We start from the raw sequence: 24,155 nt of genomic DNA on the forward strand, positions 1-24,155 counted from the left end.
CTCACAAAAGTAACAATAAATAAAAATTTATTGAAAATTAAATCATCAAAAACAGCCATTACTTTTGAATTGTTGATTAACATAATTATTTAAAAAAACAAACTAATGAAACAGGCCTGGACAAAAATGATGGTACCTCTATAAAAGATTGAAAACTATTTGACCAGAGTGACATGATTAACTCAGGTGTGTCATTTAATTGACATCACAGGTGTTTCCAAACTCATAATCAGTCAGTCTGCCTATTTAAAGGGAGACAAGTAGTCACCCTGCTGTTTGGTGAAAAGGTGTGTACCACACTGAACATGGACAACAGAAAGTGAAGGAGAGAATTGTCCCAGGACATCCGAAAAAAAATTATAGACAAACATCTTAAAGGTAAAGGCTATAAGACCATCTCTAAACAGCTTGAAGTTCCTGTGACAACAGTGGCTCATATTATTCAGAAGTTCAAGACCCACGGGACAGTAGCCAACCTCCCTGGACGTGGCCGCAAGAGGAAAATTGATGACAAATTGAAGAGACGGATCGTTCGAATTGTATCCAAAGAGCCCAGAGCAAGCTCCAAAGAAATTAAAGGTGAACTCCAAGGCCAAGGTACATCAGTGTCAGATCGCACCATTCGTCGTTGTTTGAGCCAAAGTGGACTTCATGGGAGACGACCAAGGAGGACATCACTGCTGAAAAAAACTCATAAAAAAGCCAGACTGGAATTTGCAAAAATGCATGTTGACAAGCCACAAAGCTTCTGGGAGAATGTCCTTTGGACAGATGAGACCAAACTGGAGCTTTTTGGTAAGGCACATCAACTCTATGTTCATAGACTCAAAAACCAAGCATACGAAGAAAAGAACACTGTCCCTACGGTGAAACATGGAGGAGGCTCAGTAATGTTTTGGGGCTGCTTTGCTGCATCTGGCACAGGGTGTCTTGAAAGTGTGCAAGGTACGATGAAATCTGAAGACTATCAAGGCATTCTGGAGAGAAATGTGCTGCCTAGTGTCAGAAAGCTTGGTCTCAGTCGCAGGTCATGGGTCTTCCAACAGGACAACGATCCAAAACACACAGCCAAAAACGCCCAAGAATGGCTGAGAGAAAAGCGTTGGACTATTCTGCAGTGGCCTTCTATGAGCCCAGATCTGAATCCCATTGAACATATGTGGAAGGAGCTGAAACATGCCATTTGGAGAAGACACCCATCAAACCTGAGACAACTGGAGCTGTTTGCTCATGAGGAGTGGGCCAAAATACCTGTTGACAGCTGCAGAACTCTCATTGACAAATACAGAAATCGTTTAATTGCAGTGATTGCCTCAAAAGGTTGTGCAACAAAATATTAAGTTATGGGTACCATCATTTTTGTCCAGGCCTGTTTCATTAGTTTTTTTTTTTTTAATAATTATGTTAATCAACAATTCAAAAGTGATGGCTGATTTTTAATTATTTCATTTTCAATAAATTTTTATTTATTGTTACTTTTGTGAGTTTCTTGTGATTTCAGTGAGAATTGTGGGTTTTTCCTTCTTTAACTGAGGGGTACCAACAATTTTGTCCACGTGTGTATATTTACTGATTGGATCATATAATTCTCCTATTATTTGCAGTTTCCTTTCAGCCCCGATTGTATACTGACAGTCAATAGAAACTTTGAAGTAGAAATGTACGCAGAATTCTACTTGTAGGGGGGTTATAATTATTCATTGTGGATTTACTGATAATCTAGTGCCCTGGTAGTTGAAATAATGATGAGTTGTCATTTTGTCATGATTCATTGCACATGGGTTGGTCACTTTGCAAAAGTGAACCAAATACACACCAAGCAATACTCAGTATCTGCACAATTTGAGAATGGGTTTTGAAGGCCTATATAAAGGCCCAAAAAAGGCCACCATTGTTAGTCCAGTGAACAGCATCATGCCGCGTCTATCACATGAACAACATCTCCGGGCACTGGGTATGGTGGAGGCCGGTTTGAGCTACAGTGACGTAGCCAGGCGTATGGGCTGTTCCCAACCCACAATCAGAAGTCTGGCCCAAAGCATGCGCCGACGGATTGCTGCCTGCATCGAAGCAAATGGAGACCATACTCAGAATTGACTGTTGTGACTTTGTGTTTGGGAGGTACCGTTTTCTTTTGTGAAATTCTTTATTTTGAAATCATTCTTGAAACTTTATATTTTTGTTTCTGTGTGCCAATATGCTAAACAAATGATTCATATGAAGAAAATCCAGTTTCAGGCTTCAAAATAAAAATTTGGTCCGTATAGCCGGCAGTAAGTCGGACCTGTTCCCGGTGCGCGTCGGTCTCCGCCAGGGCTGCCCTTTGTCTCCGGTTCTGTTCGTTATCTTTATGGACAGAATTTCTAGGCGCAGTCAGGGGCCGGAAGGAGTCCGGTTCGGGAACCACAGGATCTCGTCTCTACTGTTTGCAGATGACGTTGTCCTGTTGGCTTCATCGAATCAGGACCTTCAGTGCGCACTGGGGCGGTTCGCAGCCGAGTGTGAAGCGGCCGGGATGGGGATCAGCTCCTCCAAATCCGAGGCCATGGTTCTCGACCGGAAAAAGGTACTTTGCCCCCTTCAGGTCGGTGGGGTGTCCCTCCCCCAAGTGGAGGAGTTCAGGTATCTCGGGGTCTTGTTCACGAGTGGGGGGCGGATGGAGCGAGAGATTGACAGACGGATCGGTGCAGCGTCTGCAGTGATGCGGGCGTTGTATCGGACTGTTGTGGGGAAGAAGGAGCTGAGTCAGAAGGCAAAGCTCTCGATTTACCGGTCGATCTACGTTCCCACCCTCACCTATGGTCATGAAAACTGGATTATGACCGAAAGGACAAGATCGCGGATACAAGCGGCCGAAATGAGTTTCCTCCGCAGGGTGGCTGGGCGCTCCCTTAGAGATAGGGTGAGGAGCTCGGTCACCCGGGAGGAGCTCGGAGTAGACCCGCTGCTCCTCCGCATTGAGAGGAGCCAGCTTGGGTGGCTTGGGCATCTGTTTCGGATGCCCCCTGGACGCCTCTCTCGGGAGGTGTTCCAGGCACGTCCCACTGGGAGGAGACCCCGGGGAAGACCTAGGACACGCTGGAGGGACTATGTCTCTCGGCTGGCCTGGGAACGCCTCGGGATCCCCCAGACAGTTTGGAGGAGGTGTGCGTGGATCGGGAGGTCTGGACATCACTGCTGAGAGAGCTGCCCCCGCGACCCGACCTCGGATGAAGCGGAAGAAGATGGATGGATGGATGGATGGAAAATAAAAATTATGTTGAAAAATATGGTCTCAAAGTTTTAATGACTGTCAGTGTACATCCCTGTCAGACGTTCCCAAAGTGAAAGAATCCTTGTCCCATATTGGACTAAAGAATCAAATTGAGGCAGTTTTTCCCAGATGTTAAGTTCAAAAATTCTATTAAAAAATCAATTATTATACTTCACTTGTTCTTTGTCAGCAGCACTACTATCTAACATGCAAATTCCAGGTTTTTGAGCAGAAATACTACTTTATCATCTCCACCTCGTTTCAGAATATTTTACTTTTCACTGCACTACAAAGCTTTGGCTTCTTTCTCTTAAGAAAATACAGTAAATTTTATGGATTAATTCCAAAGGTATAAATATACTAGGTCCTCCTTGACAAGCTACAGCATTCAAATCTTGCTTGCATGTTTTTAGAACCAATCGCCTTTACAAAAAATATATAACAAGGTAACAGTGCAAGCACCTGTCAAATGAATGCTTTTACTTTGAAATGATTAATGCATTACGCTGCTAGTACTCTTGTATTTTTAGGCAATTTGAAGTCTTTGCGGCTGCTGCTACTGTTACTGTGGAGCAAATAAACGTCTTCCACTGCCTGTTAGGATTTATACATGCAAAGTTACCAGAATTCGAGTAGCTCAACTAACTGGAATAATACTACTCATCTCTTTGTTCATAAAGACTGCTGAAATTTTATTCCTGCTACTTCATTTTTGGTAAACTGTTACACAAAGTAGAACAAAATACCACATGCCAGTATACCAAACCGAGCAACCAAAGACTGTACACCACATGAATTGGTCAATCTCAACAATTTGCCATCGGCGGAATCCGTATAACATCCTCATCATCATTTATCAGCGTTTCCGAACCGTCTCTGCTAAACGAACTTGACAAAATGAATCAAACTAAAAATCCGTAATCAGAAGAAGTAAGAGCAGGGACAGAGAACAGCTGCAACCCATTCACAGCAAAAATAAAAATGATCAAAAATCAACTTTTTCTTGGCCACGATGCTTGCAGTGCTGTGAAAAAGATGGAGGTGGACACTGATGAGAAGATAAAAGACAAATAACGACGTAACATGATGAAGGATGAGTAAACAGAAGTGGCTGCAGTTGCACAAAACAGGTTTAGCAATCGACAACAAATCCCATCCACTTCTCTACCAGGGTTTTAAGTCTTAAGTCTTTTTGGATGATTTGTGGGAGTGACCACTTTGTCTTTGCAGGGCAGTGATCCTGTTTCTGATGTAGTCCTTTACACCTTTCCACGAACGGGTCTTCAGTGCTTTCGGCTCAGCCTCCAGACACTGGATGCAGTCGTCTTTCCCAGGCAACTTGTGTCTTCGGATGAAACTCATCAAGTGTCTTTCCACTGCTCGAACCTCAGCTTCATCCCATTTCTGTTTGGGTTTATAGCAAGAGTCTGCAAGGGGACAGAAAGAGAAATGAATGAACTCAAGCCAGCTTCTGCCATCAGGGATAAAAATACAGTTTTCCACCCTTTGAACTTCTCCTTGACTTGCACAAATGAGAATCTGCTGCATCAATGTTCGAAGCTCAAAGCAAATTTATTACATTTCTTTAAATTAAGGCTCCAAATTAAAAAAAAAAAATCACAGAAATTCCAAAACAAATATACAAATTGTCTTCATTACTGGCTAGTTATGATGAGGACCAGACACACTAGGTTCAGGATTTAGCTTAGTTTTGGACATGTTTGTGTTTTCTGTTGCTGTATTTTCAAGCTGGAATGTTTGGTTTTTGCTTGCCAGTGTGTCTAAATAATGTTATGAGGGATGGTTGGTATAGATGTGCAGACATGCAAATAAAACGTTTAACTTGTAGAAAAAGACAACAAACATCCAGCAGATGTGAGCAGCAAGACAACCAACGCCAAGAAAGTGAATTGACAAATTAATAAAGCTCTTAAGCTTGAGTACTTAAATAATAATTCTGTTGCTTTATTTCTTTTTTCCCTGACCTGCTCTCTCACCACAGTCTGACTGCGGAGTTCATCCCTAGCTAACCCAGGTGTGTGAGCAGCAAACACACAGAGGTAAACGATACAAACATGGGTTAATGACTAGAAGTAATCATTAGTCAGCTGACTGCAACAGTCAGAGCAGCATTCAGAAAATCACAGGAGTTTTATGATTTGGACACAAACTCTCTGTCTACTTCAACTGTTTACTCAACTAAAATTATTAATAATGTACAGGAGAAACACTGTCAAAGAAAAAGTGTGAAAAAGGTTTAATCAGCACAATGTACTTGTATTTATGTAACATCTGTTCGAGGTGGAGCTTTTAGTTCTCACATAATGACGGTCAGTTTAACAAAACACTGCACGATATCGTATTTTGTGAGTAAACCCTGTGACACTTTGCCCACACTGCTCTGAATATTAGTGCTTCTAAAGTTTTGTGCTCAAAATATAGCTGTTTGATATAATCTAAATAATTATTTTTCACATTTTTTTTTCTATGACATAAGCTTGACTAGTACTGTCAAATTCAGCCACAAACAGCTAAAAGAAACTACCTTTATTTCTTTGTGGTCCTGATCTGACAGATTTGGAAGGTGTGGTTGTGTTGGTGCTTGTCGTTGCTCCACACGCTTGCTGATGATAAAACTTGTTGCCTGAGCTGGAGCTTCCACTGTGATCCCAAGACGCAGCTGGTTGTTTTCTTCCAGGTTGTGTTCCTGCTGTAATGAAAACAAACCACAAATTAGTGTCGTTGTGATTGTATGTCCTTATGAGTCACACATTCCTGCACATGGATGACCAGCTATTTGGTCATGGATGCTGTATTTGTTTCATAAGTCAAACAGCTGAGTGACCAGATCCACAAGGCCCATGTAACATTCAGCTCTGTGTCAGCTGACCGACTATTTGATTTTCAGCTGTGTTCCAACAGAAATATCTACTCATTTGCTTCAGGATATTAATTAAACTCACAACTTAAAACTACTCGATATGAGTCGGTTTGAAAGTGCGATGAAACTATTTTACTCTCTAAACCCCAAACCAACCTGACAGGCATGTTATCTCCAACAAATATTCTGATGCTTCTTGAAATGATCATGTGTGATTTCTAGTTCAGTCGGGAAAATAAACCAAACCGGGTTTTTAAAAATTTATATTATATTTCATCAGTTTTCCCGCTGAGAAAAGAAATCAGGGGAGCGACATCTCTGAAATGACAAAAAGATGCTGAATGCCTTGGATTGCTGCCATTAAACTAAAGTTAATATCTTTCGACAATATTCCCAAGTATTCTAGTTTCCTGCATATACATTTGGTTCTTCAGAGAGTGGCAGAAATGTGTAATGAATTAAACAGCAGGCGATGACAACAAATCATTCATCATGAGTACGTCATGGTGTGTATTCTCCACTCAGGGGGACAGCCATCTTCTTGAGCTTAAAAACATGATACTTTGCTAAGAATGGTGATATGTGCATCAAACTACATGATAAACAATGTTTGGAAATCTTGGTTCTGCAGTCTAAATCAAACTATAAGGCTGCCAAAACACTGATGTCAAGTAATAATTGTGTTGTTAGAAACTGCATAACCAAGTAGCACTCTACCCCAAACTGAACAGATTTTTAACCACTGAATTTAACGCTACATTTTGGCTTTTGCACTAATGAATCACAACAAACTAAAAGATGATTACCTCCGACCTCCATTCCAGATTCGTCCAGCGTCGCGTTGCTGTTCTGTTGCAGCACCTGGACTTGATTATCGGGGCCTAAAATTTGGTCGGCCTCGTTTTCATCGAGGTTCATGATCAGCAGCATTGTTGAGAAGTGCTTCAGCATCTTTCTCCATGTCAGCGCTTCGGGGTTTGTGGCTCCACATTCTTTAACAAATCCCCGGATGCTGTCTGTCCCCTTGTAGGCGGCCATAGCATTTGGTCGGGCAAAGAGAAAAGGGTTCTTACTGGGGATGCCACATGCTTCGCGAACACTAACGAGAAGCTCCAACGCCGAGATAAATGAGGGCTTTAGAAAAATAGGCACCTTTCTCCCACAGTCTCCTCGTATGTCAACTCTACTGAAGAACCCACACATGGTTCTTTCCACATCGGAAACGGACACGTCCATGTCATCGGGCACGTCCGACTTCTTCCGGGACATGAAAGCTGTTACATGAACTGATGAAACCTCTCTAGGTTTCCTCCTGTTGAAGACGATTGTCCGAACCTGTATCACTCTGGCCAGTGCAGCGTAGGCTTCTGCTGAAGGGCTCTCGCTGAGTTTCTTCTCAGCAGCAACATGACTCTTCTCAAGGTGAAACTGCAGGCGTTTCACATCTTCAGCAAGAGGCACCTGCTTATCTGTGCGCGATTTAGTTTCTCTGAGAGCTGACAATGCACCTGAAGAAATGAGCTTATTCCATTTCTTCCGATACACAGAGATGAAGTTCTTTGCAGACTCTGCCAGTTTCGTGTCGCCGCTCTTCATCGCGTTGGCCTCAACAATGCCGCACGTCTTCTGCAGGCTGCAGCCGAGCTTGAGTGCAAGTGAAGGTGTGCTGTAGGTTTTGTGCTCCGAGTCGTAGCCTGCCAGGACGTTCACTGCAGACACCACGTGACGGAAGTTTGAGGGGTGAAAAAAGTCCTCCAAGCTCTGCATAGGGGTTATCTTCTGAGCTTCCAGCACAAGTCTACCCACGTGACGAAGGTTTTGTCGTATGTAATGATACTTCTTCTCATCACGGCCATACTGATCAAACATTTGCTCTGCATACTGCAGGATGATCCTGTCGTCTATGACGGCTTTTGTCACTTCGTCGTTCAGCATGTCACCAATTATGTTCTTAAGGGTGTCATTTATGCCGAGATCTGCGCAGTTTACAGTCTGAAGCATACATCGTGATGCAATGCGCTTTTTTCTGTAGTCTGTATCAGTGTCATTTTTCTCTTTCTCCGGGCATTTCTGCATGTGTTTGAACATATTTTTCTTTGCTAAAAGACCTTGACAGTAAAGACAGTGGAGATAGTCTTGGGCTTGTGCCGTTCGACTTGGCCGCTTTCGTACAACCAGTTGTCCCTTTCCAGTTTTCAAAACAATTTTATTATGTTCAAAGTTTCCTTGATTCACTAGCTTGTTCAATATCTTCCGTCTTTCTCTGGAATGTTTGGGATATTGAAATATTGCGGCGACCTCTGCTCTGTCGCTGTGAAGTGTCTCCAGGTGACGAGACATTTTGCCCACTGGCTTTGCGCAAAACAAACAGTAGTTCTTCTTGTCATAAACACGCTGGCTTTTGGAATTTGAACATGGCAGTACAAGAGTTTCTGAAAGCATCTTCCGACTAGTTTCACGTGTCTTTTTTGGAGGTGTGACATTTTCTTCCTTACACTCAGAAGTTTCTGATTTGCCACCCTTTTTCCCTGGACGAGGAGGCGTTTCATCCGTGGGGGTTGAAGGACTGCCGTGGCTGATTTCATCTGAGGAACAGTCCTCAGTCTTGGTCGGGGGATCAGGAAAGTCACTGTCACTGTCAGGTAAGTAATCGGGATCGTTGTCGTCACACGACTCAGCTGAAGAATTATCCTCTTTCTGAAAAAAGTAACAAGAACTGTTTTTAAAACAAGACCATCAGCAATCTCTGGCTGATGCAAACACAGCACTACTACAGCCATGGCCATAAGTTTGGACACAAGTACCATGACGCTTGTGAATCTTAGAAAATACCACAAAATTGTCACTTACAATATAAATACCAGTCATAGCCATCTTGGTTGATGGCTATGACTGGTATTTATATTGTAAGTGACAATTTTGTGGTATTTTCTAAGATTCACAAGCGTCATGGTACTTGTGTCCAAACTTATGGCCATGGCTGTAAATACTAGTATTTAGTTGATTTTTATTTAAGATTTTATAGTTCTAATAAGATTTTATATTTTCTTTAACTTACCACAGCTAATTCCATAAAAGAGAACTTCAAACAAGCGAACGCGATCAATCATCTTCATTTCCTTTCAATCAGTAGTGTTTATATTTTGGTACAGTCGAGTCTCACAAACATCGAACAATGAATACCTCTTTAATTCCAGCACTGAATTGTTCTCAAGCTACAGAACTGGACACCAGATTTAAGAGTTTCAGTCACTGGCATTGTCACCTTTAACAAACTATTATTGAAATCTGAAATCAATATTATTCCCTCTTTCTATTCCCTAAAAAGCCACAAATATCAGAATTCCAAGGAGAAAAGAAAATCATTCAATCATTTCAGGCAGTTTAGGTTTTAGCTAACTCTACTCCTGAATAACGAACACCTACAGTGGGTACGAAAAGTATTCAGACCCCTTGAAATTTTTCACTCTCTGTGTCATTGCAGCCATTTGCCAAAATCAAAAAAGTTCATTTTATTTCTCATTAACGGACACTCAGCACCCCATCTTGACAGAAAAAAAACAGAAATGTAGAAATTTTGCAAATTAAAAAAGAAAAACTGAAATATCACATGGTCATAAGTATTCAGACCCTGTGCTCAGTATTGAGTAGAATCAACCTTTTCAGCTAGTACAGCCATGAGTCTTCTTGGGAATGACGCAACAAGTTTTTCACACCTGGATTTGGTGATCCTCTGCCATTCTTCCTTGCAGATCCTCTCCAGTTCTGTCAGGTTGGATGGTGAACGTTGGTGGACAGCCATTTTGAGGTCTCTCCAGAGATGCTCAATTGGGTTTAGGTCAGGGCTCTGGCTGGGCCAGTCAAGAACGGTCACAGAGTTGTTCTGAAGCCACTCCTTTGTTATTTTAGCTGTGTGCTTAGGGTCATTGTCCTGTTGAAAGGTGAACCTTTGGCCCAGTCTGAGGTCCTGAGGACTCTGGAAGAGGTTTTCCTGCAGGATATCTCTGTACTTGGCCACGTTCATCCTTCCTTCAATTACAACCAGTTGTCCTGTCCCAGCAGCTGAAAAACACCCCCACAACATGATGCTCCCACCACGTTTCACTGTAGGGATTGTATTGGGCAGGTGATGAGCAGTGCCTGCTTTTCTCCACACATACCGCTTAGAATTAACACCAAAAAGTTCAATCCTGGTCTCATCAGACCAGAGAATCTTATTTCTCATAGTCTGGGAGTCCTTCATGTGTTTTTTGGCAAACTCTATGCGGGCTTTCATGTGTCTTGCACTGAGGAGAGGCTTCCATCGGGCCACTCTGCCATAAAGCCCCGACTGGTGGAGGGCTGCAGTGATAGTTGACTTTGTGGAACTTTCTCCTATCTCCCGACTGCATCTCTGGAGCTCAGCCATAGTGATCTTTGGGTTCTTCTTTACCTCTCTCACCAAGGCGCTTCTCCCACCATTGCTCAGTTTAGCTGGACGGCCAGGTCTAGGAAGAGTTGTGGTCGTCCCAAACTTCTTCCATTTGAGGATTATGGAGGCCACTGTGCTCTTAAGAACCTTGACATTCTTTAAATTCCTATGCAAATTCGGCGGATTCATGACGATTTAAGCTGTCCATCGGCGTTTGCGGCTGCCACCGCAGCAGCCATTGCAGCCGCCAGACATCCGGTTGCAGCAGCGGCCGCGGCGGCGGCCGCAAACGCCGATGGACAGCTTAAATCGTCATGAATCCGCCGGTATAAACCACTTTCAGATGTGATCCGGCCGCTGTTGTGGCCGGATGTCCGGCGGCCGCAATGGCGGCCGCGGCCGCAAACGCCGATGGACAGCTTAGATCGTCATGAATCCGCCGAATTTGCATAGGAATTTAAAGAATGTGCGGCGGCCGAAGCGGCGGCCGCAAACGCCAATGGACAACTTAGATCGTCATAAATCCGCCGGTATAAACCACTTTCAGATGTGATTACCACAGCGGGTTTCGCTCGTGGTGAGCAGCACGAAAAACATGACGACATCGTGTTGGTGCGCACGAAACCGAAACAAAAACTGACGTGACAGTTTCACGAATCCCCGTGAGACCGTGTTGGACATGCACTGTGAGCTGTAAGGTCTTATATAGACAGGTGTGTGCCTTTCCTAATCAAGTCCAATCAGTTTAATTAAACACAGCTGGACTCCAATAAAGAAGCAGAAACATCTTGTGGAGGATCAGAAGAAATGGACAGCATGTGAGTTAAATATGAATGTCGCTGCAAAGGGTCTGAATACTTATGACCATGTGATATTTCAGTTTTTCTTTTTTAATAAATTTGCAAAAATTCCTACATTTCTGTTTTTTTCTGTCAAGATGGGGTGCTGAGTGTACATTAATGAGAAATAAAATGAACTTTTTTGATTTTGGCAAATGGCTGCAATGACACAGAGTGAAAAATTTCAAGGGGTCTAACTACTTTTCGTACCCACTGTACAACTTAACCAGATTGAGACTACAGTATCTTAGTATTTTCAATAATGCAGTAAATAATTTAAGCTAATTTTATTGATGTGTAGGATGTTAAATGCTGCAGCCTTGACTATAGAACAAAAGTGAATTTAGTAGGAAATGAGTTTATTTGCTTCAGTTCAGAATAATCACATTGCACTTCATTTAAAAAAAAACTTGCAAACTCAAACTGAAACTGCAACTCAACTTATTATTTTTAATGGTATAATCTGCATTTAATACTCATGTTTTCTTACCTTGTCAGTAAACAATACGCATGACCACATCTGTTCAATATTTAGCCCATGAACTGTTTGCAGTATCTTTAAACTTTAAATCTATACCAAGCAGGATTTACTGTAAAAACAATATCATGACTTACACAAAATTTGATCCCTATTAATCATCACCTGTAATCCACAAGTACTGCATGGAGGAGTATGTATCTACAGAAAACCTGCTCTCTGCTTTTTTGTTATTTTCTTCCCATTTTGCTGTTTCTGGCCTGTAGCCTCTGGCCTGTGGATGTGAAACCTCCAGCCAAGAACAGCACACAGATGAGGTAGGGACTTAAAGGAAAACAGTAAACACAGCAACAAGATAATCTGCTGTCTTCATCTCTCTTCCTCTGCTGTCTGTCACAGATGTATAAAGGCAGCATTCAGACTAAACCCGCCATTGTACAAGGCAGACACCATGCTGTTTTTTGCCCTTGAGAACATAACTGCTGTGATACAACCACTAGACAACATTTTATTTGTTATTCTGAAAGATAGGAGGAGCCATAAAGGTTACCTAAATCCCTGCATAGTGTAACATTAAGTGTCAATAACACTTCTCCCCACTCTCTGGATTTCCAGTGTCTTAATTGATCGACCAGCAGAAAACAACCTGAAGATGTTCAATTTACTGTCATATAAGACAAAAACAAACACCAAAATTAATAGAAATGATCAGCTGGCACTGGAGAATTTAGTTGTTTTGTTTTGCAGGACAAATAACTTGTCTGTGTACAAACCACAAGCTATTTGGTGATTAGTTTTCAGTTAACTACTTGTTAAATTGACTTATTATTTCAGGTTTAATGCTGTTGTTGAAGACATTAATGCCTGATATTTACTCATATCTACAGTGCATATCACATAACTTAAACATACAAATGCAGCAAAATGGAAAATGGGAATTATGATCAGTTGAACAAAATAGAAAAAATTTAAATGTATGATCATGATAATGTCTTTTCAGGAGAATTAACATAAAAACACAAAAAAGCAGATAACTACCACTGATTCCTCTGCCGACATTGGATCGTCCAGCGTATCATAGGTCTCATTTCCATCATCATAGAACGGAGGAGATGAACAATCTGCTGAAGGATGTGACTGTAAAAACAAACAGCAATCTGATAAGTACACATAAAGAAGGAGGCATTTATGCATAGTTATTAACTGTAAGCAGAGTTACCTTCCCTGCAGACTGCTGAACTTGGTGTGCGTCACTGGTTTTCATCTGTTCACATCGAGATGAATCATCCATTGATGGAGAAGACTACAAAAGTGGAAAAAAGGGGATGTATATTTTTTAAAAAGTATGTATTTCTGATATAAACTGTTCACTGCAAACCAAACAGCATAAAAAAAACCTCTAAACTCACCTGGACAGCTGTGTGTGCAGAGTGTCCATCATTGCTGCCATCTGGAGGTAATGAGTCCAGCTTAATGCAGGACATGAAGTCAAATTAACTGTGTACAAGTACCTCTAACAGTCTCAATAATAGGCATTTAAAAACATATAGTTACTTTAAAGTAGTACTGGCTTACAGCTGTTTGAAAAAAACACACTTACAATTTTATCCATCTCTGCCAGTTGTTTAAGGAGTTGTGCCCGCTGATGTAAAAGTACTGAACGTCGTCCATCACTGCTCATCTAAAGGAAGACAAACAAAGGTACAACATGAAGGTATGGAAGTTCACAGTTACGTAGTTCTACTTGGACACGATGGCAGCTGACTGGCAAAATTCACTCAAGTGTTCAAAGTGACTTTACAGCGTGAACCTCTACAGGAGCAAACAGCTACACTAGTGTTCAAAAGTTTGGGGTTAATTTTCCATGAAAACTCACTTTTATTCATGTGCTAACATAACTGCACAAGGACTTTCTTATCATCAATTAGCCTTTCAGCACCATTAGCTAACACAATGTAGCATTAGAACACAGGAGTGATGGTTGCTGGAAATGTTCCTCTGTACCCCTATGGAGATATTCCATTAAAAATCACCTGTTTCCAGCTAGAATAGTCATTTACCACATTAACAATGTCTAGACTCTATTTCTGATTAATTTAATGTTATTTTCATTGAAAAAAATGTTTTTCTTTCAAAAAAAGGACAATTCTAAGTGACCCCAAACCTTTAAACAGTATGTAAAATTACTTATGAACATCTGAACAAAAAAGTAAACCAAGCAAGAAAACTTTCTTCTGGAAGGAGTTCTGGTGTTTGCTGTGGATTTCCTCACCAATGGAAGCATATTCCCCTCTTGTAATGGCTCTTTGTCAGAATGCACACCTGTGTCTGGGACAGACTCGTTTACAGCTCCTGGAGGAAAAAAGAGGAGCAGGTTAAACAACAAGCACATGTAGTTTTGTACAGTTTCATCCCTGCAACACTCATTTAAACAAATAAAATAATCTGCAGTGTGTTGAAATGTCATGTTGATGTTTCTCTACAAGACCAACGTGTGACTTGTCCTTTTGTCTTCAGCCAATTTGCCTGAATGAAGCCTCATCCTGACACTTCAGGCACTCCTTTATATTATTCTGACATTATCTGAACACATTGGCTTCATGTTTAAATCATCAGAATTGCCATTTTTTGGTAAAAGTGGTGTCAGTAATCTTATTAGATATTACAAGATGAAATATCTATAAGCATAAAACTTTACTAAGATGAAGACAAACTACAGATTAGAAATCAGATTAATGACGCTCACCAATAATCAATGTAATCCAACTTTAAAGAACCATTCATACCAGCTTAAGTTCAGTTTTCTGCTTCCAGTGATTCAGAAAAGTCTTTCCTCTGAGTTTATCTAAATATCTGCTGCAGCACGATACATATCAGGGTCTAAATTATCACCGGAATAGATCGATCAGGATCAATCAACGAATGAATCTGGGTGCTTTTCTTCACATCAGACAGGTGAGATGTCAGAAGTTGCAGGTTAATCATTTGTTACACAGCAGCCATCCTCAGGTTGAGTCAGAGCTCCATCACACCAGTCATTTTTTAATTTTATTTTACAATTTGTAAAGTCGTAGTTAGATTATCATCATAAATGGACAGATATCCGAGTGTTTAGGAAAGCAGAAATATATTGGGGTGTTGGGTATTTGAGCTAAGAAGTAGTTGTAGCTTTTTGTTTATCCATTGAGATATATATATATATATATATATATACATATATATATATAAAACTTTATGTGCTGTCCAGTATTGTATTTATGACACATATTTCACCGTGACTCTCTATCTTTATAGGGGTTGTGTCTAAATACAACTGTGAGAAACATACTGGACAAAAATAACCAGAAAGATGCTACCAGCAGCAATTTTACAGATCCCATACCAGAAATGGACTTAAAGTTCGTGTCCGGAGTTTGAATCGCAGCGTCTCCCAAAACACTGTTGGTCCCTCCCTCCCTCTGATTTCGCCCCTTTATTTGTGCACGCGCGCAGTACATGAGAGGAGTGCCCGGAGTGCTGCAGCATCTTGCCTGTTTTGCTGTTTTCCACTCTTCTACATTTAGTACATTTAGTAAATAATAAAGGAATTACGTTAGAATTCTGTATTGAGTCTAACTTGTCCTAATACCAAAATAACATGAATCTGCTAGGACGAACGAGTAAAGTCTCAATATGTGATTACACTCGTGTATCCCTCTCGATGACGTTGTTTATCAAACTTAGTGCATTTACGCGTGTATGTGTGTTACATTGTTTATTTATTTCTATCTAGAGTTCAGAATTGCATGACTCCTGTGACGAAGAGTATGTCCCAGACGCCCCAACATCTTCCTCTGGAGGTCGGGCATCTAAACGAAGCCGTCAGGCGGGCTATGGAGGCCGTGGTCGGGGAGCGACACGAGCACCCCGAGCCAAAAAACGTCCTGCGGTCTCTTGGCCTGACAAGCCGTGCGATTGGTAACTTTTCTGGAAGTTGCTGATCCCTGATGCTCTCTCCTCCACAAGCAAAACAAATGTGCGCGCGGTTGCGTAGTGCGTAGCTCGCCCACCTTTTTGGATTAACATGGGGGTCTATGACAGGAAGGCGGAGCTCATGAATAAATTTTCATATCGCGTTATACTAACTTTATATTATAGTATCGAACTAGACTAACACATTTAAGCTTTGTTAAACAATGATACATAAATTGAAAACAAACGGAAACTCCGGACACGAGCTTTAATACAGTCGAATACAACAAATCAACAGTAAGTCCTGCCAATGTTACCTTTTGTTTAAACTCTTTTAATCTGACAGTGATTCAACTTCATGGTCATTTTGGAGGACGTAGTTCATGCTCATCTATTGCATTATCTTGGGCTGTTTTTCTGACATTTTACTCAACTTCGCTGATGTGACTAACATGACTTGGAGAGAATTATGTGTGATTTCCAAATTATTTATAGTGTATCCGAATTTTTTTTTCTCTGTTGGTAGTGTGACTCCACCTTTAATAACTTTGGTCTTAATACATTTGTTGATGCCTCACTTGCAAGTCAAGCCAGTGAGACCTTAAGAATATTTGAAGTAAAGCCTTGAGTTAACACTTGAAACACACTGTCATATACAGCTATTGATAATGTATCATAACTTATGACCACAAACAACTGGTATGTCAGCTGAGTTGAGAAAATGCTGGGTCTCCTATTTTCAGGCAAACTTACATTGAAAGAAATTAAGAATTTTTAAAATAAATCTTAAATTTCCTGAATTTATGCATGACTCAAATAGTTTATTTTGAAATCCATACCATACAAGCAATCCTGCTTGTATGTGTTCTCCTATTCAGACATACAGTCGTTGACAAACTCACAAAAGTTCAGCTGAATTCGTTTAAGCTCGAAGCATGATCTAAATGACTGAGAATCTTCACACATACACAACAAACAGGGCACAGTAACAGACAGACATTACAAATACAGCTTACCCCTACAGTGGGATGAAGATGTCCACTGGGGCTGCTCCTGAGAAGAAGATGAAGCATAGCTTTGAGTGTATCCAGCAACAGCAGCAGACTCCACATTTTCTCCTTCAATAGTAGTCTGAGGTGTACTTACATGTTCCCCATACGATGGCAGACTGACGGTCAGATCCTGTAGTCCGTTTGGTACACCTTGACTGGTTAATGCGGTTTGAAATGACGCTTCGTGCTGCGATAGAAGTGATAAATTCTGGGATCTGCAAGGCTGTAGTCTTTGATTTGTTTGGAGATGAGAGGATGTGGGTATGTTTTTTCCTTGGTTTGGAGTTATTGACATTGATGAAGTGTGAGGGCCTTGTTGAGCAAACGAAGTAACGTGAGATGCACTCGGGATAGAAGTGTTGCCAAACAATGTTGTGGATGATGAAACACTGCCAACTTGAGGAGCTCTGTACAGGGGAGCGTGATGGACACTGTTTCTGGAAGATAAGGTGCTCAGATCACTCATACAACTCTGACTGGACGCCTGCATGTGGTTATAGGAGGGTCTCTGGTTGGAGGCCATGCCCATGCTGAGATGCTGAGAGCTGGTGAGCGGGTTGATGTGTCCTCCTTGAGATGAAGTTGTTGACCAGCCATTCTGGCTCGCCCACGACTGACAGGGGATGTGGCTCTTATTTGCTGTTGGGTTGTCCATCATTCTCCATAACCATCAAAGTCTACAGCTTAAAGTCTTTTTTATTTCCACAGAGATATGCCCTAGTGGAACAAAACAACATGTAATTAATCATCAGTCCCATTGTTACTGTAATTCTCCTAAATTTCCTCTTGATGCCCTTAAATTGGGTGCAACATAAAATGTGGTATAGCGGCAAGGTTTAGAAAATGCTACTGAGCACAGCAAAGACACAAAGAATGGACAACATTCAGATTTAAAGTGATATTACACGGAGGCTGGAAGAATTTAATTCAAAAGAAACCACAGCATATCACAAACACATTTATGCAGCTTTAAATAATAATGCAAACATTTGCAATCAGATGTTGAAAGGGCAGCCATGCTCTAGTTTAGATAGGGTTTTGTTTATTCAAAATACAAGTAAAGGTAATTTTACTCATTGAAGAAAATCATCTTTACAACATCTGTCACTGCAATAATACTTTTGTCATCAAGTTTAACTTTTTCATGCACACTGTCTCCTAATTGACTGACAGGGTCTTTGTGGGTCAAAATTTTCACTTCACACATCAGGAAATTACATTTGGACACTAAACAGATCCCAAACTAGCATTGATGTCCCACAATCATCTCACAGGCAAACATAACAGGAAATGAGAGAAAAGCAAAGAGAAATCATCCACCTCTGGAGCTGCCATGTAAGAAATAACTAAAGGAAACTGGTTTTAGTGGTTAGTTACTAAAGATCCTGCTGAAACTGCTCACATGGTATATATACTAGCACTTTTAAACAGTAATAAATATTTTTCATTTAGACATTTTACATTACACTGCACTTTCCCTGCCTCTTTTGCCTTTCTGGTTAGACTCTGAATTACATTTTGTTGTCTTAGTACTTGTACTCTAAGCAGTGACAATTAAATTGGAAAAAAGAACAAAAAACTATTCAATTTTCTCTTCCCGTGTAGTAAAAAAAGGCTATACACTCGGGTTTATTTCAGGTCTGTAAAAATATGTCTATAAGAGGCTTATTGCAATTACAATGGAGGTAAATATGATTTCATGCACACAGGAGTGAAAACACATTTAAAAAATGTTTAAACAACGTCGTGCCCGCTGCTTAATCTCACTGTGATCAGTTATAAGGATATTTTCTATCAACCAAATAGCAGCCCATTTGAAAACAGCTTCACGTGCTCGTTAAGCTTGAACTAAAGTACTTCATGTTTTTAGCAATTTGAATCAACCGACCGCTGCGAAGCTACTTCACACAAAGTCGTAACGTCATTTGCATGGTCATTAAAGACCGGATACTGCATTAGACTGTCATCCAAAAAATAATTAAACACCGTTTCGTATAGAGGATGATTCACAATTATCTTTAAATTGCAAATTCTCACAAATCGACAGCCCCCTCGATCAGTCGTTTAGCTAGCTAGCTAAGCTAACAGCTGATGTACTGTAGCTAGCTAGCTACATTGATTAGCTGTTAGCTCGCTCAGCTGTAAAATTAGTTATTCGTAAAACTAATCCAGATTTGAAAATGACCGAACTAAAAGGAAAAAAACTGTGCGCAGATAATATATTTAATTGTTAGTACTTTGTTTGAATGCTTGGAACATGCTTACCCGACAATAGCGGAAGCAGCGGCCGTCGTTTATACATCACGTCCGCTCACGTACACCTTAAAAGTAAAAGCATCGTTTCTACCAATATACAACAATAAGTGTCGGTGTGTAAATAACACACAGACCAAGTGGATACAAATGCTTCTGTCAAAATAATTTCTAATACTAATAATAATTTCTCGAATAAACAACTGATCTAAGTCAGGGGTTTAACAAAAATCTCATCATTTACTCCAAAGAATAACCAATGAAACGACTCATTTAAATCCAAAGTAGTTTAAATCAATTCACTGGACTTTAAGAAAGTTCCTTGAAGACGTTTCATCTCTCATCCAAGAGGCTTCTTCAGTTCTGGTGGTGGTTGGTGTTGCCTCAGCTTTTAAACCTCTGTGACGTGTGTCCGGGGCTATTATTCCAACGACCGATACCAAAACTCATCTGACTACTCAACGATGGTCATTGTGAGTATCGGTGGGGGTCGTTGAAATGCACAGATGTCACTGAGCCCTCGTGTGCTAATGGTGGTCATTAGCATGGGTCTGCTGAGTAGTTCTTTTGGGGAGTTTTGAACTCATTTAAAAGCAAAGGTCCAGAAATCTTGAAGTAGCACCGTGGTCTTTGTTGAAATAATTTCATCAAATATTTATGGTAAACTGCTGAATTTTGTCCCTGGAATATTTACATTGCCTATAAAAAAACATCCACCCTTGTCAAAGGTTTTCACTTTTTATTGCTTTTCAACACTGGATGGCAGTCAATAAAATGCCATCTCAAGACTATTTAATTGAAAAAGAAAACATCTAATGAAAATGTTTCTCTCTCTCATTCAATACCAGTATCATCTGCTTTATTGAGCAAACTGATCAGTCGCAGCAGCTCTGTTCTGGACCGACCTCTGGACTCCATGGAGGAGGTGAGTGAGAGGAGAAAGCTGACATCCATCATGGACAGCAATAAAACATTTTCATGACTAAAATAACTCAACAATAAAAGAAGAAATGTCACAAAGTAAAAACATGACTGATGACAATAAAAGAAAAATGTAAAGAAGCAGAAACAAAGTATTTGATCCAGCTGATGAGTCCAGATGCTGCTAACCAGGATAATCATCTACATTGAAATAATCAGCCTCGCTTTGTACACATTTCAACATTTTCCACTTTTAAACTGATGATGTGATCCAGTTTCAGTGTTTAGTGGATCTTTGACTTCTCTAAATGATCTCTTGTTTAATCTGCTTCTTCTCATCTCATTTAAACACACTGAATTCAAAGGATAGAAAATGTAGTTTCAGCACTTTTTAACAGCTTTTAAGAGTTTTGTTGATGAAAATCATTTTGGTTGTTTAACAGATTTCAGAAGTCAGACACAGTGATAAAAACTATGAAGTGACATCAAATGTGTTTTAAAGACAGAATGAAAAATCTGAAGATCAAGAATGAAGGTTTGACTGTAAAGTGTGACGATGAGTTAAGAGAGAAATAAACCTGGAATTATTTTGACGATTTTAAGATGAGAGTTTGGACAATTAACTAACTTTCCTGATCATCACAGAGAAATCTCAGAGTGACAGATTCTGATATCAGTAGTTTTTGCATCACCAGACTTTCCAATACTGAAGTATGGGAAGAGTTTCTCAGTGAAAGTGTCTCTGTGAGTGTAGATGTGAGTCATGTCTTCAGGGTGGTGGAAGGACACCTCCCCCCTGTCATAGTCCAGCTGGACTCTGATCCTCTGGAGACTCTTCTTCATTATGACAGTCTGACCAATAACATTTGTGTATTTTCCATCACCATGCCATAAACACCAGATTCCATATTTTGGTAAAGCATTTCTCTTTCCTTTCCTGTCAACTGACTCTTTAGCCAAACCCACAATCCAGTCAGGATGATCTCCCACCTCCACCTCCCAGCTGTGTTTCCCTGAACTGAAGCCCTCAGAGCCCAGAACAGCTGCATACTTTGTGTTTCTCTCTGGATTTTTAGGAAGTTGCTGCTTTGTACCTCCATTCCTCACACTGGTCAGATCATCAGACAGATAGAGATAGGGGAATGCAGTGTTTGGGTCCAGAATGACAGGACTGAAGTGGACCTTGTCCTTCATCTTCTCCCACACTCTGAAGGACAGGTTTCCCAGGTGTTTGGCCACATCTATCAGTGCTCCTGAGAGCAGCTGTGGATCTGACAGTGAGCTGTGGGCTCTGGCTCTGGTCTGAGTGTCTTTATAAGTGCTGAGGAACGCCACTTTGTGTTTGTGCAGCTCTTCTTCAACAGCAGAGATGCTGTCTGACAGAGAGGAGATGTGCTCCTGAATCCTCTTCATCTCTCTGCTGATAGTCTTCCCCTTGTGCTCCTCTTCCTCCCTCAGAGCTGCCAGTCTGGACTCCTCTTCCTCTTTCAGGAACTGGTGGAGCTTGTTGAACTCTGCTCTGATCTGCCTCTCTGTGGACAACAGCTGCTTCTTGGAGTGTTGAATCACATCGTTGTATGTTTCCTCCACTTGTTTGTATTTGTCCCTCTTGTCCTGCAGAGACTTTAATTCAGGTTTCAGCTGGTCCTTCAGGTCACTGACTGCTTGTTCTATAGGAACCACTTTGTGATTCTGGTGGAGAGAAAACTCACAGACAGGACAAATAGCTCTGTCTTCATCTTTACAGAACAATTTAGGTTCTTCTGGATGTTTACTGCACACCACCTCCACTTTCTTCTCTACTTTTTCTGTCTCAGATGATCCAGTTTTGTGTCTCCCAGCAAAGGAGTCAGCCAGTTCCTTCAGTGTAAAGTTCACTGGTAGATCTTCTTTAGAGGATTTTCTTTTACAAATTGGACAGTTTATGTTGTTCGCTTGTTCCCAGAATTTCTGCAGGCAGCTTGAACAGAAACTGTGGTAGCAGCTCAGAGATACAGGATCTCTGAAAGTCTCTGAACACACGTGGCAACTCAGGAAACTTTCAAGTAGAGCTCTCTCAGCCATTTGTGCTTGAAGTTTTAACAACAGGACTCACCAGTTTACAGTCTCTTCACTTAAAATCCTCCAAATATGTGTTTTCTCTCAGAGCTGTCACTCCCTGTAATGGCGTCTCACCTCCATCCAACAAAGTCAAAATTTACTTTCACTTCATCAACCTCAGTGTCTGTTGAATCATTTCCAGTCATGTAGTTTTGACCCAGTAGATGGTGCTATGAGTCTTCCAAATGTAAATATTGAAGTTTTAATGCAGCATAATTTCCTTGTTCAGTCACGTGCTGCATTCTACTCATTTTATTTATTTTAATTACTTGTGTTTCTTTTGCATTTTACAAAATATGCAGTCAGAATAATAAAAGAAAATATAGAAACATTTTCAAAAAGGGGAGGTTTGTGCTTTTGTCCTGCAGTGATGAATGAATATTTCTGACTGTGTCAAAGCTCACAGTAAACCAGTTTTACAGCATTCTTTTCATCACCAACCTGAACAGGAAACATGTTCTGCCAAAGTGTCAGTATCAATGTGCTTCTTTACTGTTTCATTAAATGGTTTGATTCACTAAAAGTTTAAATTTTAAATGTCACTTTCCTAATGTTGTTCAGCCTTTTTTTCTCTCTCTCTATTACAACAGTGAACATTAAAGACATACAAACAGGTCTGTTTTACAATATAGAGGATAATGCTCAACAAAATAAAGAACAAACATTAATAATAAGTAATAACGATTATATATACAACAAAGACGAAGAAAGGAGAGAAGAAAGGTAAAAATAAATAAATAAATAAATAAATAAAAGGGAAAAAATAAAGAAAAAATAAATAAGATAAGTAAAAGTAATGGAAATGAAAACAGAAATGGCTGTTCTCTCTCTCTCTCTCTCTGTGTGTGTGTGTGTATACAGATTTTCAGTGTGTGAACATGTTTCATAGTGTGTATGTGCCTACTGTCAGTGTGTGTGAATACTCAGTGTGTGTGTGTGCATGTGTGGCTGTGTGTGCATATTTTTAATGTGCATGTGCCCATTGTCGGTGTGTGTATGCAGCTTTTTAATGTGTTTAGCCTTTATTTACGGCGCATATGTACCCATGATCAGTGTGAGTGTGTAAACTGTGTATGTGTGTACAGATTTTGAAGGGTTTTTCCCTGTTTTGATGCATATGTGCCAATCATCAGTGTATGTGTGAGTACACTTTAAGTGTGTGTACAGAGTTTTTTATGTGTTTTGTCCAAAACGGCCTCCCATAAGTTTGCTCCATCAGCAACAACCCAAGATCCGGACACCGCCCCGCGACAAGTCAGGCGCGCCCCACCACCCAGGCCCCACCACAGCCACCGCGCACGAAGACAGCCCAGCCCATAAGCAGTGCATTCAATCAAAAAAAAAATTTAATTAATTAATTTCATTTAATCTCTTCTTGTGATCAAACTTCTAATTCTGATCTGTTCGTTCACTTCCTAGTTCATAAAAAAACATGTTAACAACACAAGACACTTAGATGAACATTTCACAAAATGTAGTTTTGCAGCTGTTTCATAGTTTGACCAGAAACATCCAGTGACTCATCTTTATAAAGACTTAATCTGGATAAAATTACACTGAACAACTTGTTTCAGCAAGTAACAGATGCACAAACACTGACAAGATCAACAAACACTATAAAGTAAATACATGTTATTTGTACAGTTTGAAGTGATTCATTTTCAGCATTTTGTAGCCAAATTCTGATGTGAAATAATCCAATTGTAATAAATACTACAACTTATACACGTAAACCTCTTAAATCTGTCAAAAAAAGTAGCAAAGGATTTCGCACAAGTACACAACTGTACAGTACAACACACTGCACGACATTTTGAAGAGAGCTGATGTACAGGTGTGTCCTTGTATGTCTTTTTTGCACCTGTTTGGCATAAAAAACACATACAGGGGGAAAATAAACAGTCATGACACATTCAGTATATACTGGATGAAACACATACTGTGAGTTGCATGAACACTGATCTGTTCATCTGACAGATCATAAAACACAGCAGCAACTTAAAACAACACAATGGA

The 24,155-nt window shown here is 40.4% G+C and overlaps 2 protein-coding genes across 3 annotated transcripts in view; both read right to left on the reverse strand.

Annotated features, from left to right (window-relative positions):
* The window catches only part of si:dkey-13n15.2 (protein transport protein Sec24C), a 65,324-nt gene extending 46,128 nt beyond the window's left edge, over positions 1–19,196 (reverse strand). Inside the window, exons 1-11 of one of the 2 annotated variants that reach the window (XM_051950907.1) lie at positions 19,131–19,196; positions 16,960–17,582; positions 16,830–16,866; positions 14,135–14,214; positions 13,463–13,543; positions 13,272–13,331; positions 13,082–13,165; positions 12,901–12,999; positions 6,941–8,831; positions 5,799–5,963; positions 3,919–4,680 (exon numbers count right to left, since the gene is read on the reverse strand). In XM_051950907.1, coding sequence (XP_051806867.1) covers positions 4,436–4,680; positions 5,799–5,963; positions 6,941–8,831; positions 12,901–12,999; positions 13,082–13,165; positions 13,272–13,331; positions 13,463–13,543; positions 14,135–14,214; positions 16,830–16,866; positions 16,960–17,523 — 3,306 coding nt within the window. In that variant the 5' untranslated portion in view covers positions 17,524–17,582; positions 19,131–19,196 and the 3' untranslated portion in view covers positions 3,919–4,435. Of the gene's footprint in view, positions 1–3,918; positions 4,681–5,798; positions 5,964–6,940; positions 8,832–12,900; positions 13,000–13,081; positions 13,166–13,271; positions 13,332–13,462; positions 13,544–14,134; positions 14,215–16,829; positions 16,867–16,959; positions 17,583–19,130 lie in introns of those variants that run through there. The other variant, XM_051950909.1, reaches the window with a different exon arrangement.
* A 652-nt stretch (positions 19,197–19,848) lies between these two features.
* Positions 19,849–22,223, reverse strand: LOC127534790 (nuclear factor 7, ovary-like). Its single transcript, XM_051950912.1, has one exon. It carries the CDS (start codon positions 22,101–22,103, stop codon positions 20,679–20,681), a length of 1,425 nt encoding a protein of 474 aa, XP_051806872.1. The 5' UTR covers positions 22,104–22,223; the 3' UTR covers positions 19,849–20,678.
* Positions 22,224–24,155: the final 1,932 nt, after the last annotated feature.

This window comes from Acanthochromis polyacanthus, chromosome 7, assembly GCF_021347895.1.
Source record: "Acanthochromis polyacanthus isolate Apoly-LR-REF ecotype Palm Island chromosome 7, KAUST_Apoly_ChrSc, whole genome shotgun sequence".
Lineage (NCBI taxonomy): Eukaryota > Metazoa > Chordata > Actinopteri > Pomacentridae > Acanthochromis > Acanthochromis polyacanthus.

Bases quoted from the DNA above. Each gene is read 5' to 3' on its own strand.
- LOC127534790 (XM_051950912.1), bottom strand. From the start codon at position 22,103: ATGGCTGAGAGAGCTCTACTTGAAAGTTTCCTGAGTTGCCACGTGTGT.